Genomic DNA, 18,696 nt, shown 5'->3' on the forward strand with positions numbered 1-18,696 from the left:
TGAGCCGAAGGCAGAGGCTTTAACCCACTGAGCCACCCAGGCACCCTGACAGTCAGATTTTAAAGATATACTTTCCCGTTTGCTTTGCTAAGGGGTTAACATCTGTGGGGTTAACACTTTGGTACCAGGTGAGTTTTCTTCTTCTGATCAATCTAATAACTTTAGCATACATCAGTGATTTTTGCCTAAATTGGTTTTTACGTTGGGGTTACAAAATGTGATTTTCTAATTCAATCATTCCTTCTACAATTATTACTGGCTTTCTTCTGTAGAGAAGAGATTTCCTTTCTTTATCCCACTCCTCTGCCCCCTTTTCCTCATCTCTTTCTCTTCCCCTATGTGCCACTCTACATTTGCTAATTTTTATTTATCTAGTAGGTTATGCTCAAGTAGGTTTCTTTTTTTTTTTTTCTAGTAGGTTATGCTCAAGTAGGTTTCTTTTCTTTTCTTTCTTTTTTTTTTGAGTCCTCAAATTGTCCCCCATGTGGCCAATGAGAGCCCCTTTAAGTTGATCCTTTGTCCTTCTTTACAAATCCTTCTGGTCTGTCTGTGAGCACTTACTTGCTTTCTGACACAAGAGTTCCCAGGGCTCTGGCTTTGGACTCAGATATTTTTTCAATGAGCCATGGTTTCTTTGTGGGGAATGGCATAGTTTTTACTTGTTCCCTGAAAACAGAGCATTCCTAAGAAGTCTTAGGAATGTAAAGTGTAAAGCTAAAATGGTGTAAAGTTGAAGAAACAGTTACCATTAATTTATGTGGAAAAATGTTTGTTTTAGGCTTTTACAGTATCTTAGGACATGTATTAATAATGGTTGTATAGAATAAATCAAGAAAAAGCACAGATACTCAGAGGCCCAGTTCAAAGGTACAGTGGTTTGTTGCTGAGATGCTGAGTGTGATTGAATCCAGGGAAGGAGCTAAGCATTGCTACCCTTGCTGCTTAGCGTGTGTGTGCTACCTCTGTAATGGCTTGTTGCAAATCAAACACTGAATGCAATTTTTGCTTCTTGCCTTTTTAAAGATAAGTTAAAATCCTCTTTGGATTTCTTTTGGTTAATGGAAACAGGTACTAACATAGGTTTTTAATAAAAGCAAAGTGGCATAATGCAAACTTTGAAAAAGCAGGGGATCCTTATGTTCAGAAACCAAAGTCTGAGCACTTGGTATGCTCCTTGCTTCTGGGATGACATTGTTTTAGGAACTTTTAATAGAGGCTTTTAACCTAACTTTTAACATAAAAGATACTTTGAGCTACAAGAAAGACAGTCACATGTTTCTGATTTTACTCATCGTTGCAAATTCTTCTGTAATGAATGTTTCTTTCTTTTGTTATCATCCTGTGCTGGTGCATGCTCTTATCTACTCACTTAAGGATTATTGGTAGCTTTCTCACTACCATCTCTCTTCTGATCTGTTCTACACACCACCCATTTCATTCATCTTTAAAGTATTTATTAATACTATTTGTGTGCCAGGAACTGCATTAGGCATATAGAATACAGAGGAAAATGGAACCATCAGGAAGTTCATGGTCTAATAGAGACCTATATAAAGACCAAAATTTCAGTATGATTATCGCAAAAAAAAATATATATGTATATATATTTTAATTTATTTGACAGAAATCACAAGTAGGCAGAGAGGCAGGCAGAGAGAGAGGAAGGAAAGCAGGCTCCCTGCTGAGCAGAGAGCCCGATGCGGGGCTCGATCCCAGAACCCTGGGATCATGACCCGAGCTGAAAGCAGAGGCTTTATTTTTTATTTTTATTTTTTTTAAAGATTTTATTTATTTATTTGACAGAGAGAAATCACAAGTAAGCAGAGAGGCAGGCAGAGAGAGAGGAGGAAGCAGGCTCCCTGCTGAGCAGAAAGCCCAATGTGGGGCTCGAACCCAGGACCTGGGATCATGACCTGAGCCGAAGGCAGCGGCTTTAACCCACTGAGCCACCCAGGCGCCCGAAAGCAGAGGCTTTAAACCACTGAGCCACCCAGACGCCCCCGCAAAATAAAAATAGATAGGGGAGCTTGGGTGGCTCAGTTGGGTTGAGCATTTGTCTTCGGCTCAGGTCGTGATCCCAGGGTCTGGGATGGAGCCCTGTGTCTTTGGGCTCACTGGTCACTGGGGAACCTGCTTCTCCCTCTCCCTCTGCCCATCCATCCCTCTGACCCCCAGCTTGTGCTGGTGTGTGCTCTCTTGCTCTCTTTCCCTCTCTCTCTCATAAATAAATAAAATCTTTAAGAAAATACATAAAGGTGTATTTGGTATGAGACGCCAAAGAACGCTTCAAGAGAAGATATTGGTTGAGTATGGTATTGTTAGAATTATGAAAAGATTATCACGTGAAGAATGGTAAAGTGATTTATAGATTCTCATTGTAGGTGACTACTGATTACATGTCAAATTTGTTTCTAGATGTAGTTACAAGTGGAAGTATTAAAAGTCAGAGGTTATCTGCATTTAGTGCTTAGAGCTTGCCTTTTCTCTTATTCGTGTTTTTGTTTTTTTGCTATTTTTTTTTTTCCTGAGTAGACAAACTTTCTTGCTAGGATGCTTCATCATTTCTGTTCTTTAGCTTTTCAATGAATGATTATTTTTTTGCTGAAATTGTTTGGTTTAGAGGCCATGGAGATTTGCTGTATTTGTTTATGCATCCATGCCTTATGAATAAATCCATAACATTTTATTACCAATGATTGCACACACAAAGTATCTTCACTGTACTTACATGGTCATTAATATGAAGTTTGGTTCTTCCTGTGGGGAAATCTTAATGAATTTAGGATGGTTGAAGGAGATGGAGAGTCAAATGGTTTAAAATTGGGACTCACCTACATAGGCAGTCTCTAATTTTACATAATCTCTTTATAGCTAGAGATTTCCCCTCATTTCATAAGAATTAGGAGAGGCATAGGAAAAAACAGAAAATCTGCATAGGTTTCCCAATTCAGATTCTTTAAGAAATAAACAAGGTGACCCCCACACCCCCATGCTGAAGGAATTTGTAGGAGTCTAGAAATGTTTTTCAAGTGTTTTTCAAATGTTCTCCTCAAGTGTTTTTGGCTTCCTGAGATGGCACTTAGGATTTCTTCTTGCTGTTAAAACAACATGATGGTAAATAGAATAAATTGAAATAGTAGTGTACTATTGTTGGAATCCGTATTTAATTTCTCTGACCGCAAGCAATGGGCGTTCAACATAAGTAGATTTTCCAAATATTTGTAGTTTTCCTCTTTAAAATGTCAAAATGTTTTTAGCTTAGCCATTTTATTTGATGAAATTAATAAAAAAGTTAAACAGACTTAATGTCAAATTTAGAATTGTCTTTATTAAACAGTTAATATACAGGATTATGTATTAAACAATATTTCCTATCCTTTAGATATTTTTCTCTTTCAAATATATGATGCTTTTGTGCAGAAACAACCATACACTTAATGTGAAGGGGTGTAAATGCAACAGGCGAACCAAGGCCCTGAGTAATTTGTCTGGCCATACTGTGTGTGTGTGTGTGTGTGTGTGTTTAAATAAAATATGAATTGTCAGTACTTCCCAATGCAAACATTTTACTCTAACCATATCAGTTTCCATATTGTTTTAAAATTATCCATGTCCCTTAACCTCTTTGTATGGTATTGTTTGCTTTCTGTTCAGGGACCTTGAGGAAGTTATTTATCTTTGTGCATTTTCTTAACAGCTTGTTTCTTATGGTCTCAGTGAGTGGTGTAATTGGATGTGTTTCCTTTGCATTAGGAGGACTGTGACAGATATTCAAAGAAGTCTGGGAAATGTAAGTTTTAGCTTTCTGCTAAACTTGCTAAGCTAGAGGGGAGTTAGAGTAGATGAACTTTTTGTTACCATTCTTACTTTTTATTTCTTACTCTTATTGTATTCACCAGATTTCCTTACCAGGCCCCCCCCGACCTTTTTAAAAATTCCTTAAAACACATGTATTTTTATAAGCTACCTAGTCTGTCAGGGCCTTGCGCTTAGACTAGGTGATATCTAAGTTCCCTTTCAGCTATAAACTTCTGTTTATTTATTTATTTATTCCTTCAATGAAAAATGTTCATAGAATACCTGCTATTTGATATATATACTCTGCAATATATTATTATCTACCCTCCAATAAGAAAATAATACATGTTCGTCAGTATCCAGATTATGTACTGCTTCATTTATAAAGTTTTACATGACACTATAGCTCATATTATGTTGTTTTGCCCCACAAATTCTTTTAGGACTTACTAAAAAATGTAGACATAGGTTAACTTTTGTTTTCCTTAGTGTTTTGGTTGTTTTAATTACTTAATGTAATTGTAGGCACTTTGAAGAATCATACTTCTTTTGTAATCATTTAATATAGTGATAGTCCACATAGTAATAATAATCATAATGTTAACTAACATTTATGAACACTAACTTTGAGATGAGCATTGTTTTAAGTGCTTCACATATATCCATTCCTTTTAATCTTACAAAATGTTTATGAAATGGGCTCGCGTCTCCATTTTTACAGTTGAGGTAAGGCACATAAAGGTTAAGTAAATTTCCTTAAGATTATACTGCTGGTAAGTGAAGAACCCAGTAAATCAGACTTCAAAAACCCATTCACTTATCCATTTTGGTATAATGCATAAATACTGTATACTTGTTGAATGAATGGATGTTTTCAACTTTAATATATATTGGTTACAGCTTTGGTATCTATTTTCCACTTTGGATAAAAGACTAAGGATATTTCACTTCGGAGAGAATACTTTTCAAACAAGAACATAAAACTTTCTTAGTAAACTGAATATTATGAGTCACTCTTACAGTTAATAATGAGTATTCAAATTGTGTACTTATTCCTTGAGGGATTTTGGATAAGGTGTCTTTTTCAAAGAAAATTTGAGGTATACATAATACTTAGAGAAATTTTGATTTGTGTTAAGTGTCTTAATTATTACTTGTACTTATTTTCAGTTGAGTGGTGATTTTATGCAATGGCTTCAAGCCATAGTTCTTCACCAGTGCCTCAAGGAAGCAGCAGTGATGTTTTCTTTAAAAAAGAGGTAGATCCAACAAAACACATTCGACCTGTGCAGTCACTGCCAGATGTATGTCCCAAGGAACCCACAGGTAATGTCTTTTTTTTTGCTGTTGTTGTTAAGGAATTTTGTTGAGGATTTGTATTATTTTTAAATGAGCAGTTAGATTCCATATACATTTGACACTTGAACAACATGGTTTTGAACTGCATGGGTCCACTTATTTGCAGCCTTTTTTTTTTTTTTTTGATAAATACAGTACTATAAATGTATTTTCTCTTCCTTATGGGTTTGTTAGTAACATTTTCTTTCCCCTAGCTTACTTTCTTGTAAGAATGCAGTGTATAATAACATACAGAATATGTGTTAATTGACTATTTATGTTATTGGAAGGGCTTCTGTTCAACAGTAGACTATCAGTAACATTTGGGGAGAGTTGAAGTTATATGTGGATTTTTGACTTCATGGGGAGGGGGTAGTCTGTATCCCTAATCCTTCTGTTGTTCAAGGGTCAGCTGTATCTGAAGGAATACATTTTATAGTGTTAAACTAAAGAGATAGTTTGGAAGTAAGTTGATTGGGAAATTGGAATATAGTTCTTTTCATGCATTTCCATAGAAGTAACTTGCTAAACTGAAAAAAAAAGTTGTGAAAATGAAACTACAGATACAAAACTTTTTAGTTAGATGCAGTATAGCGAAGCCTCATTATTTGTGAATTCCATGTTTGCAAATTTGCCTACTCCCTAAAACTTATTCGTAACCCCAATATCAATACTTGTAGATACTTTTGTGGTCATTTTTAGCCATATGCAGAGGAATGAAAAATTTGAATTATCTGATGCATATGTCCCTAGCAAAAGATTGAACAAAATAACACTCTGCCTTCTTGTTTTGGCTTTCATGCTCTAAACAAGTGTCCTTTCTGTGGTCTATTTAGTGCCACATTTTTTGCATTTTTGAGATTTTTATTGATGATTTTGCTGTTTAAAATGTCTCCCCAACATAGTGCCGAATGACTTTCTAGTGTTTCTAAGAACCAGAAGACTGCAGTGTATGTGCCTTATGAAGAAATTTCATTTAGGTATGAGTTATAGTGGTGTGAGCCATGAGTTCAGTATTAATGAATGAACAGTGTATACTAAATAATGTGTCTTCAAACAGAAACACACACAAAATAAGATTATGAATTGGTCAGTTGCTGAAAATGTTTTGACCAGGGGCTTGAAGGTACCTAACCCTGTATTTCCCCTAGAAGCAATAATGGTTCAGTATTTGCTACTTGTTACAGTGACTTTATAGAGCAAAACTACTATGAATAACAAGAATTGACTATATGTTTTTATTTTCTCTATGGTTAATGCCACAGCAGCATTTCTGTCATCTATAAGCCAAACAAGGGTATTAGAACCTGGTGTGTCTGCCTTAATACAATAGAAAAATGGGTGTGTTTTTGAAAAATCTGGAGTATTAAAGGATAGAAGATGCACAATAGAAAGGAAGAAGAATTTTGATGTTGAAAAAGGAAAGAGAAATTTTACATTAAAGAAAGGAATTAATGAGAGACTTCCATTACCATCCACCCCACCCTGCAACTATAACTCTCAGATTTTGCATGTTCTTTATTTTGCATGTTTTTCCTTCTCTTGGCAATTGATGCTGAAAGCTGAAGGTTATTAATCAGATTGATTTTCATTAAAACGTTTTTTACAGAAGAGTTTCTACTCTTTGTATTGAGTAGAAACTAAGCATTTTTATTTTTCTAGGATGTAGTTTCAAATGTAGAACTTAGTTTATCGAGTTTTCTTGTTTACTTTTTGCAGGTGATTCACATAGTTTATGTGTTGCCCCATCTCTAGTTACAGATCAACATAGATGGACTATATATCATTCCAAAGTAAACCTCCCAGCAGCATTAAATGATCCTAGATTAGCAAAAAGAGAATCTGACTTCTTCACAAAAACATGGGGATTGGACTTTGTGGACACTGAAGTCATACCTTCATTCTACCTCCCACAGATCAGCAAGGAACATTTTACAGTTTATCAACAGGAAATCTCTCAGGTAATACCTAATCAAAAGTAATAGAAAGATCTTTAATTTGATTTATTGTAGATTTTTGACCAATAATCTTTGATGAGGTTATAGTATTCTTTTCTGTCTATATACATTCTGCTGTCCTGGGTTGTATTTAATTCGTTGCATATATATATATATTTCAGAATTACACTTTACTAACAGTGCAGAGATTCATCATGAAATCCACCCTACCTACCAAGGACAAAACTGTTCAGTTAGGCCAATAAAACCCAGATGATTTGTGAGGTTTAAGAAGTGAGTGGAGTAGAACTGATTCTATGTCTCTCATTTACCATAGAAAATTTAGTAGAGCATGCTAGCTCTAGCAGATAGTCTTAATATCTTTAGACATAATAATGTTGCTCTAAACTCAGTTCTGAGCAAGAAGTGAATGTATTGCTTAGTTTAAGAAGGCTTGTTATTAATTTTTATTGAGTATTATCAATATAATTTTGGTTACCATTTTAGTCTTTAAAAAAACTCATTTTAAAAAACCTCATTTTTTAAAAGGATATTAAAATTTTTTCTTTACAGAGGTATAATTGGCATATAATAATTTCAGGTGTATAACAGAATGATTTGGATATTTATATATATTGCAAAATGATCACCATAATGCTAGTTAACATCCTTGCCATACATACTTACAAAAAATTTTTTTCTTCTTGTGATGAGGATTTTAAAAATCTATTCTCCTTGCAACCTTCAAATATTCAATGCAGTATTATTAACTATAGTGACCATGCTTTAGATTACATCTAGAAATTTATATAGGGGATAATTATTTATGTTTTTATAATATCCCTTTTTATACTTTTTTCATTAGCAGACCTAATTTGCATTTAGCTAACTTTGTTTCACTTGATTACTTTGTTCTTTTTATGATTTGGAAGTAGGCTAAATACGGTTATATTATTGGCATTGATACTATGCAATATTTGGTTCATTTTTAGTACTATCTAATATTTTTGTACAGAACTTATAAATATTGTTTACTTTTATATCATGTATATAGTCATATGCTGTCTAGAGTTTTTGTGTTCCGTTTTCAGTAATCACATCTAACTGTCTGGATGTTGTTAAGTAGATGAGCTTTAATATACTTTCTTTTCGTTAGTTTCTAATCTTTATTCTAACCTTAGTTTCTAGTTCTAATCTTTATTCTTTTTGTTAGTTTCTAATCTTTATTCCTCATAACGTACAATTTAGGTTTTCCATTTGTCCATTTATTGATCAAATATGTATCGAATGCCTTCCATGTGCCAGGCACTGTCTAAACACTAGGGATACAGCAGAGGACAAAATATACCAGTTGCCTCCATTACAAAGCTTATATTTCTAGCAAGCAATAAACCCTAAAGCAACCACTAAAATAACAAAGAATTATAGCTAAAAAGCCAATAGAAGAGATTACAGGAAATAAAAAAAATTCTCACTCTACACAAAGGTAGAAAAAGGGTAAAAAAGAGGGAAAGATTAGATGGGTCTGAAAGAATAAACATCAGAATGATAGACTTATACCTAACCCTATCAGTACATTAAATCTAAATGTTTAAGCATCCCAATTACAAGGCAGAGATTGTGAGATTGGATGAAAAAGCAAGACCCAGCTGTATGTTACCTATAAGAAATGCACTTTGAATACAGAGACATAAAACACTTAAAAGGATAGAAAAAGATATACCAGGCTAACAACAAAAGAGAGCTGTATGACTATATTAATATCACCTAAAGTAGATTTCAGGCAAAAACTGTTATTAGAGATGAAGAAGGTGTTTTTTTTTTTTTTAAAGATTATTTATTTATTTATTTAATAGAGATCACAAATAGGCAGAGAGGCAGGCAGAGACAGAGGGGGAAGCAGGCTCCCTGCTGAGCAGAGAGCCCAATGTGGGGCTCGATCCCAGGACCCATGATCTGAGCTGAAGGCAGAGGCTTGGCCCACTGAGCCACCCAGGCGCCCCAAGAAGGTTATTTTGTAATGACAAAAGTATTAAGTTAATCAAGGAGATATTGTATTTCTAAACATTTATGTTTGCAAAAACAGCATCAAAATACATGAAGCAAAAACTGAGAACTTTCTGGGAAAATAGGTGAATTCACAATTATGGTTGGAGATTTTAATACTTCTCTCTCAATAAATAATAGAACAAGCAAATAGAAAACCAGTGAGTATATGGTAGACTTAACACACCACTGTCAGTTAACCTGACTTAACTTGAAAGAACACATTGAAAGAACATTCCACCCAACACAGAAGAATACATTTTCTCCTGAAGTGTTCATGGAATATTTATCAAGATGGACCACAATCTGGGCCATAAAACAAGTGTTAATACATTTAAAAGGCTTCAAAGTATATACAAAATCATACAAAGTATATATTTTGACCACAACCGAATGAGGGTAGAAATTATTAACAGAAAGTGTGTAGGAAATCCACAAATATTTGGAAACCAAAGCTTACACTTCTAAATAAAATGTGGAAGGGAGGAGCAAGATGGTGGAGGAATAGGAGACCTAAATTTTGTCTCGTCCCAAGGAATTCAGCTAGCTAGTTATCAAACCATCTGAACACCTACAAACTCAACAGGAGATTGAAGAGAAGAATAGCAATTCTATGAACAGAAAATCGACCACTTCCTGGAAGGTAGGAGTGCAGAGAAGTGAATCCAAGGTGATATATGGGTAGATAGACCATGGTGGGGAATGGATCCTCCATCAGCCGGCTACTGGCAAGTGAGAGAGCAATGGAGCACAAAATAAGAACTTTTAGAAGTCTGCTTTGCAGAGGGACGTTGCTCCAGTGGATAAGTAGGGGTGGAATCCTTGCTGGGACAGTATGGTCTCAGGACTCTTGGGGTCACAGAAGGACTGGGGGTGCCTGAGTGTGGCACATCTCCCAGATATTGGAATGGGGAAGCTGGTTGCAAAGATGGAGCCCAGGAGTGGGCTCTCAGCTTGGGGTTGCCATAAACTGTGATCCGAGGCAATGTTGGGCCATTATTCTTGGAGCAGGGACCTCACAAGTGACAGATCTGGGGAGACTCCCCCCTCCCCCAAGTGGGAGGGGCAGCGCAGGAGCATGCTGGAGGAATCTGCTGGGTTTGGAGACTCCACACTGGGCTGTGTGCCAGAGATAGAAATGCTTGGTGACAGGCTGGGCAAGCTCAGAGTGTGGCTGGAGACCAGGGTGACAGGAGTGATTGACTGCTTTTTTCTGAGGGCTCACTGAGGAGGGAGGCCCCCGAGCTCTTGGCTCCACCAGACTGGAGATTGAGAGGCTGCCATATCATTCTCTTCCTCCAAAGCTCTACGGAAAGCTTTCAGGGAACAAAAGCTACCCAGAGCAAAGCTGAGCAGATTGCTTAGCCTGGCCCCTGGCAAGGGTGGTGCCATTTTGCCTGGAGCAAAGAAGTTTGAGAATCACTGCAATAGGCCCCTCCCCCAGAAGATCAGCAAGAACATCCAGCCAAGACCAAGTTTACTGACCAATGAGAACTGCAAAACTCTAGCGCTAGGGGAATACAGCACATAGGATTAATGGCTTTTTTCTCATGATTCTTTAGTCTTTCAAAGTTAAATTTTTAAAATTTTGTTTTCTTTTTTCTTTTTCTTTTTAGATTTTTCCTCTTTTTTATTTTAACCAACATCTTATCAATACCTTTTTAAAAGTCTTTTTGATTTTCATTTTTTTATTTTTATTTTTTTATAAACATATATTTTTATCCCCAGGGGTACAGGTCTGTGAATCGCCAGGATTACACACTTCACAGCACTCACCATAGCACATACCCTCCCCAATCAACGCTCCCCCCATCCCCCTCCCCCCATCAACGCTCAGTTTGTTTTGTGAGATTAAGAGTCACTTATGGTTTGTCTCCCTCCCAATCCCATCTTGTTTCATTTACTCTTCTCCTACCCCCTTAATTCCCCATGTTGCATCTCCTCTCCTTCATATCAGGGAGATCATGGGATAGTTGTCTTTCTCCGATTGACTTATTTCGCTAAGCATGATACCCTCTAGTTCCATCCACGTCGTCGCAAATGGCAAGATTTCATTTCTTTTGATGGCTGCATAGTATTCCATTGTGTATATATACCACATCTTCTTTATCCATTCGTCTGTTGATGGACATCTAGGTTCTTTCCAAAGTTTGGCTATTGTAGACATTGCTGCTATAAACATTCGGGTGCACGTGCCCCTTCGGATCACTACGTTTATATCTTTAGGGTAAATACCCAGCAGTGCAATTGCTGGGTCATAGGGTAGTTCTATTTTCAACATTTTGAGGAACCTCCATGCTGTTTTCCAGAGTGGTTGCACCAGCTTGCATTCCCACCAACAGTGTAGGAGGGTTCCCCTTTCTCCGCATCCTCGCCAGCATCTGTCATTTCCTGACTTGTTCATTTTAGCCATTCTGACTGGTGTGAGGTGATACCTCATTGTGGTTTTGATTTGTATTTCCCTGATGCCAAGTGATGTGGAGCACTTTTTCATGTGTCTGTTGGCCATCTGGATGTCGTCTTTGCAGAAATGTCTGTTCATGTCCTCTGCCCATTTCTTGATTGGATTATTTGTTCCTTGGGTGTTGAGTTTGCTAAGTTCTTTATAGATTTTGGACACTAGCCTTTTATCTGATATTTCATTTGCAAATATCTTCTCCCATTCTGTCAGTTGTCTTTTGGTTTTATTAACTGTTTCCTTTGCTGTGCAAAAGCTTTTGATCTTGATAAAATCCCAATAGTTCGTTTTTGCCCTTGCTTCCCTTGCCTTTGGCGAAGTTCCTAGGAAGATGTTGCTACGGCTGAGGTCGAAGAGGTTGCTGCCTGTGTTCTCCTCAAGGATTTGGATGGATTCCTTTCTCACATTGAGATCCTTCATCCATTTTGAGTCTATTTTCGTGTGTGGTGTAAGGAGATGATCCAATTTCATTTTTCTGCATGTGGCTGTCCAATTTTCCCAACACCATTTATTGAAGAGGCTGTCTTTTTTCCATTGGACATTCTTTCCTGCTTTGTCGAAGATGAGTTGACCATAGAGTTGAGGGTCTATTTCTGGGCTCTCTATTCTGTTCCATTGATCTATGTGTCTGTTTTTGTGCCAATACCATACTGTCTTGATGATGACAGCTTTGTAATAGAGCTTGAAGTCCGGAATTGTGATGCCACCAACTTTGGCTTTCTTTTTCAATATTGCTTTGGCTATTCGAGGTCTTTTCTGGTTCCATATAAATTTTAGGATTATTTGTTCCATTTCTTTGAAAAAAAGTGGATGGTACTTTGATAGGAATTGCATTAAATGTGTAGATTGCTTTAGGTAGCATAGACATTTTCACAATATTTATTCTTCCAATTCAGGAGCATGGAACATTTTTCCATTTCTTTGTGTCTTCCTCAGTTTCTTACATGAGTACTTTATAGTTTTCTGAGTACAGATTCTCTGCCGCTTTGGTTAGGTTTATTCCTTCCTAGGTATCTTATAGATTTGGGTGCAATTGTAAGTGGGATTGACTCCTTAATTTCTCTTTCTTCTGTCTTGTTGTTGGTGTAGAGAAATGCAGCTGATTTCTGTGCATTGATTTTATATCCTGACACTACTGAATTCCTGTACACGTTCTAGCAGTTTTGGAGTGGAGTCTTTTGGGTTTTCCACATATAGTATCATATCATCTGCGAAGAGTGATAGTTTGACTTCTTCTTTGCCGATTTGGATGCCTTTAATTTCCTTTTGTTGTCTGATTGCTGAGGCTAGGATTTCTAGTACTATGTTGAATAGCAGTGGTGATAACGGACATCCCTGCCGTGTTCCTGACCTTAGCGGAAAAGCTTTCAGTTTTTCTCCATTGAGAATGATATTTGTGGTGGGTTTTTCATAGATGGCTTTGATAATATTGAGGTATGTGCCCTCTGTCCCTACACTTTGAAGAGTTTTGATCAGGAAGGGATGCTGTACTTTGTCAAATGCTTTTTCAGCATCTATGGAGAGTATCATATGGTTCTTGTTCTTTCTTTTATTAAAGTGTTGTATCACATTGATTGATTTGCGGATGTTGAACCAACCTTGCAGCCCTGGAATAAATCCCACTTGGTCGTGGTGAATAATCCTTTTAATGTACTGTTGAAGCCTAGTGGCTAGTATTTTGGCGAGAATTTTTGCATCTGTGTTCATCAAGGATATTGGTCTGTAGTTCTCTTTTTTGATGGGATCCTTGTCTGGTTTTGGGATCAAGGTGATGCTGGCCTCATAAAATGAGTTTGGAAGTTTTCCTTCCATTTCAATTTTTTGGAACAGTTTCAGGAGAATAGGAATTAGTTCTTCTTTCAATGTTTGGTAGAATTCCCCTGGGAAGCCATCTGGCCCTGGGCTTTTGTTTGTTTGGAGGTTTTTGATGACTGTTTCAATCTCCTTACTGGTTATGGGTCTGTTGAGGCTTTCTATTTCTTTCTGGTTCAGTTGTGGTAGTTTATATGTCTCTAGGAATGCATCCATTTCTTCCAGATTGTCAAATTTGTTGGCGTAGAGTTGCTCATAGTATGTTCTTATAATTGTCTGTATTTCTTTGGTGTTAGTTGTGATCTCTCCTCTTTCATTCATGATTTTATTTATTTGGGTCCTTTCTGTTTTCTTTTTGATAAGTCTGGCCAGGTGTTTATCAATCTTATTAATTCTTTCAAAGAACCAGCTCCTAGTTTCGTTGATTTGTTCTATTTTTTTTTTGGTTTCTATTTCATTGATTTCTGCCCTGATATTTATGATTTCTCTTCTCCTGCTGGGTTTAGGGTTTCTTTCTTGCTCTTTCTCCAGCTCCTTTAGGTGTAGGGTTAGGTTGTGTACCTGAGACCTTTCTTGTTTCTTGAGAAAGGCTTGTACCGCTATATATTTTCCTCTCAGGACTGCCTTTGTTGTGTCCCACAGATTTTGAACCGTTGTGTTTTCATTATCATTTGTTTCCATGAATTTTTTCAATTCTTCTTTAATTTCCTGGTTGACCCATTCATTCTTTAGAAGGATGCTGTTTAGTCTCCATGTATTTGGGTTCTTTCCAAATTTCCTCTTGTGATTGAGTTCTAGCTTCAGAGCATTGTGGTCTGAGAATATGCAGGGAATGATTCCAATCTTTTGATAACGTTTGAGACCTGATTTAGGACCAAGAATGTGATCTATTCTGGAGAATGTTCCATGTGCACTAGAGAAGAATGTGTATTCTTTTGCTTTGGGATGAAATGTTCTGAATATATCTGTGATGTCCATCTGGTCCAGTGTGTCATTTAAGGCCTTGATTTCCTTGTTGATCTTTTGCTTGGATGATCTGTCCATTTCATGAGGGGAGTGTTAAAGTCCCCTACTATTCTTGTATTATTGTCAATGTGTTTCTTTGATTTTGTCATTAATTGGTTTATATAGTTGGCTGCTCCCACGTTAGGGGCATAGATATTTAAAATTGTTAGATCTTCGGGCGCCTGGGTGGCTCAGTGGGTTAAGCCGCTGCCTTCGGCTCAGGTTATGATCTCAGGGTCCTGGGATCGAGTCCCGCATCGGGCTCTCTGCTCAGCAGGGAGCCTGCTTCCCTCTCTCTCTCTCTCTCTGCCTGCCTCTCTGTCTACTTGTGATCTCTCTCTGTCAAATAAATAAATAAAATCTTTTAAAAAAAATTGTTAGATCTTCTTGTTGGATAGTTCCTTTGAGTATGATATAGTGTCCTTCCTCATCTCTTATTATAGTCTTTGGCTTAAAATCTAATTGATCTGATATAAGGATTGCCACTCCTGCTTTCTTCTGATGTCCATTAGCATGGTAAATTCTTTTCCACCCCCTCACTTTAAATCTGGAGGTGTCTTCGGGTTTAAGATGAGTTTCTTGTAGGCAACATATAGATGGGTTTTGTTTTTTTATCCATTCTGATACCCTGTGTCTTTTGATTGGGGCATTTAGCCCATTAACATACAGGGTAAGTATTGAGAGATATGAATTTAGTGCCATTATATTGCCTGTAAGGTGACTGTTATTGTATATTGTCTCTGTTTCTTTCTGATCTACTACTTTTAGGGTTCTCTTTGCTTAGAGGACCCCTTTCAATATTTCCTGTAGAGCTGGTTTGGTATTTGCAAATTCTTTCAGTTTTTGTTTGTCCTGGAAGCCTTTAATCTCTCCTTCTATTTTCAATGATAGCCTAACTGGATATAGTATTCTTGGCTGCATGATTTTCTCGTTTAGTGCTCTGAATATATCATGCCAGCTCTTTCTGACCTGCCAGGTCTCTGTGGATAAGTCTGCTGCCAATCTAATATTTTACCATTGTACGTTACAGACTTCTTTTCCCGGGCTGCTTTCAGCATCTTCTCTTTGTCACTAAGACTTGTCAATTTTACTATTAGGTGATGGGGTGTGGACCTATTCTTATTGATTTTGAGGGGGGGGTTCTCTGAACCTCCTGGATTTTGATGCTTGTTTGTTCCCTTTGCCATATTGGGGAAATTCTCTCCAATAATTTTCTCCAATATACCTTGTGCTCCCCTCTCTGTTTCCTCTTTTCTGGAATCCCAATTATTCTAATGTTGTTTCGTCTTATGGTGTCACTTATTTCTCGAATTCTCCCCTTATGGTCCGGTAGCTGTTTGTCCATCTTTTGCTCAGCTTCCTTATTCTCTGTCATTTGGTCTTCTATATCGCTAATTCTTTCTTCTGCCTCATTTATCCTAGCAGTGAGAGCCTCCATTTTTGATTGCACCTCATTAATAGCTTTTTTGATTTCAACTTGGTTAGATTTTAGTTCTTTTATTTCTCCAGAAAGGGCTTTTATATCTCCCGAGAGGGTTTCTCTAATATCTTCCATGCCTTTTTCGAGCCCGGCTAGAACCTTGAGAATCGTCATTCTGAACTCTAGATCTGACATATTACCAATGTCTGTATTGATTAGGTCCCTAGCCTTTGGTACTGCCTCTTGTTCTTTTTTTTTTTGTGGTGAATTTTTCCGCCTTGTCATTTTGTCCAGATAAGAGTATATGAAGGAGCAAGTAAAATACTAAAAGGGTGGCAACAACCCCAGGAAAATATGCTTTAGCCAAATCAGAAGTGATCCCAAATCATGAGGGGGGAGAAAGGGGATAAAAGGAGGTTCAGAAAGGGAAAAAAAAAAAAAAAGAAACAATTAAAAAAAGAAAACCAATAAAGAAAAAATATAAAAAGGAAAAAATATATATATTAGATAAACTAATTAAAAAACGTTAAAAAAGAAAAGGGTAAAAGTTAAAAAAATTTAGCAGAAGAAGAAAAAAATTGAAAAAGAAAAAAAAATTAAATTAACTGCAAGGCTAAAGAATCATCGGGAGAAAGCCATGAGTTCCGTGCTTTGCTTTCTCCTTCTCTGGAATTCCGATGCTCTCCTTGGTATTGAAACTGTACTCCTTGGTAGGTGAACTTTGTCCTGGCTGGGTTTCTTGTTGCTTTTCTGGGGGAGGGGCCTGTTGTAGTGATTTTCAAGCGTCTTTGCCCCAGGCGGAGTTGCACCGCCCTTACCAGGGGCCGGTCTGAGTAATCCGCTCGAGTTTGCTTTCGGGAACTTTTGTTCCCTGAGCACTTTCCGTAGAGTTCCGGAGGGCGGGAATGAAGATGGCGGCCTCCCGGTCTCTGGCCTGGAGGAGCCGAGAGCCCGGGGCCCCACTCCTCAGTGCACCCTCAGAGAACAGCGCCCAATTACTCCCGTCACCCTGGCCTCCGGCCGCGCTCTGAGCTGACAGAGCCTGCAACCGGTTCAAGGTAACCCCGGGCTTAGCGCTTACTCCTCGGCTCTGTCTCTGTAGCTGTCTTCCCCGTTCTAATACCTGTAAGCTCTGCGACACTCAGACACCCCTGATCCTTCTGTGACCCTGCGGGTCCTGAGGACACGCTGACCCTGTGTGGGCTTCACCCGGGTTAAGCCTCTGGAGCGATGTCCCTCAGTGGAACAGACTTTTAAAAGTTCCGATTTTGTGCTCCGCCGCTTGCCGGGAGCCGGCCCCTCCCGCCGCGGTCTATCTTCCCATTGCTTTGGATTCACTTCTCCGCCAGTCCTACCTTTCAGAAAGTGGTTGATTTTCTGTTTCTAAAGTTGCTGTTCTTCTCTTCGATCTCCCGTTGGATTTGTAGGTGTTTGCAATCTTTAGATAAGCTATCTAGCTGATCTCCTGCTACCTGAAGTAGTCTCAGCCTGCTACTTCACCATCTTGACTCCTCCCAGCTGATTTTCACTTTTATAGTCATATTCTGTCCCTTCATTGTATTTGTTATTTTTTGTATACGTATAAGTTCTTCTTTCTTTAAAATTTTGACATACGGTTTCTTCTAACAAACCAAAATATACCCTAAATCTAGTGTTTGGTTTTGTTCTAGTCTCCAGCCTGATCACATTTTCTCCTTTTTTTAAACAATTTTTTTCTTTTTTCAACCAGCTTCTTATCTTATGAATTCCTTTTTAAAAATCTTTTTAATTTTCATCTTTACAGCCATCCCTTCATTGTATTTACCCATTTATATGTACACACACACACACACACACACACACACACACGTTTTTCTTTCTTCAAAATTTGGGAGGCCATTTCTTCTAACAGACCAAAATATGCCCTGAATCAAGTGTGAAGCCCTGTTCTATTCCAGACTAATCATATTTTTTCCCCCTTTTTTCACCCCCTGTTTTTGGGTCCCTTCTGATTTGTTTTGTGTATATTTTTCTGGGGTCGTTGTTACCCTTTTAGTATTTTGTTCTCTCATTCATCTGTTCTTCTCTAGACAAAATGACAAGGTGGACAAACTCACCTCAAAAAAAGAAGAGGCAATACCAACTGCTCGGGACCCAATCAGTATGGACAATAGTAAGATGTTGAAACTAGAGTTCAGAATAATGATTATAAAGATACTAGCTGGGCTTCAAAAAAGCATAGAAGATGCTAGGGAATCCCTTAATGGAGAAATAAAAGAACTAAAATCTTACCAAGTTGAAATTAAAAAAAACTATTAATGAGGTGCAATAAAAAATGGAGTCTCTTACTGCTAGGATAGATGAGACATAAGAGGATTAATGATATAGAAGACCAAATGATGGAGAATAAGGAAGCTGAGGAAAAGAGAGATAAACAACTACTGGATCAGTGGGGAGAATTTGAGAGATAAGCAATACCATAAGATGGAACAATATTAAAATAATTGGGATCCCAGAAGAAGAAGAGAGAGATGGGGGCAGAAGTTATATTGGAGCAAATTATAGTAGAGTATTTCCCTAATATGGAAAAGGGAAGAAGCATCAAAATCCAGGAGGCACAGAAAAATCCCCTCAAAATTAATAAAAATAGGTCCACACCCCATCATCTAATAGTAAAACTTACAAGTCTCAGTGACAAAGAGAAAATCCTGAAAGCAGCTTGGGACAAGATTGACAGCAGACCTATCCACAGAGACCTGGCAGGCCACAAAGGACTGGCATGACATATTCAGAGCACTAAAAGAGAAAAATATGCAGCCAAGAATACTATATCCAGCTAGGTTGTCATTGAAAATAGAAGGAGAAATAAAAAGCTTCCAGGACAAAGAAAAACTAAAGAATTT

At 37.6% G+C, this 18,696-nt stretch overlaps 1 protein-coding gene across 5 annotated transcripts in view; it reads left to right on the forward strand.

The window, feature by feature from the left end:
• Positions 1-18,696, forward strand: part of VPS54 (VPS54 subunit of GARP complex) — a 111,567-nt gene that overhangs the window by 13,299 nt on the left and 79,572 nt on the right. For 2 of the 5 annotated variants that reach the window (XR_007130241.1, XM_047746464.1), the window contains exons 2-4: positions 3,698-3,790; positions 4,969-5,124; positions 6,856-7,097. Coding sequence is in view for 4 of the 5 variants with exons in the window: in XM_047746464.1 (XP_047602420.1) it covers positions 4,989-5,124; positions 6,856-7,097 (378 nt within the window). In the remaining variant the exon portion in view is untranslated. The remainder of the gene's footprint in view (positions 1-3,697; positions 3,791-4,968; positions 5,125-6,855; positions 7,098-18,696) is intronic. The other 3 variants (XM_047746468.1, XM_047746465.1, XM_047746466.1) reach the window with 3 other exon arrangements.

This window comes from Lutra lutra, chromosome 9, assembly GCF_902655055.1.
Source record: "Lutra lutra chromosome 9, mLutLut1.2, whole genome shotgun sequence".
Lineage (NCBI taxonomy): Eukaryota > Metazoa > Chordata > Mammalia > Carnivora > Mustelidae > Lutra > Lutra lutra.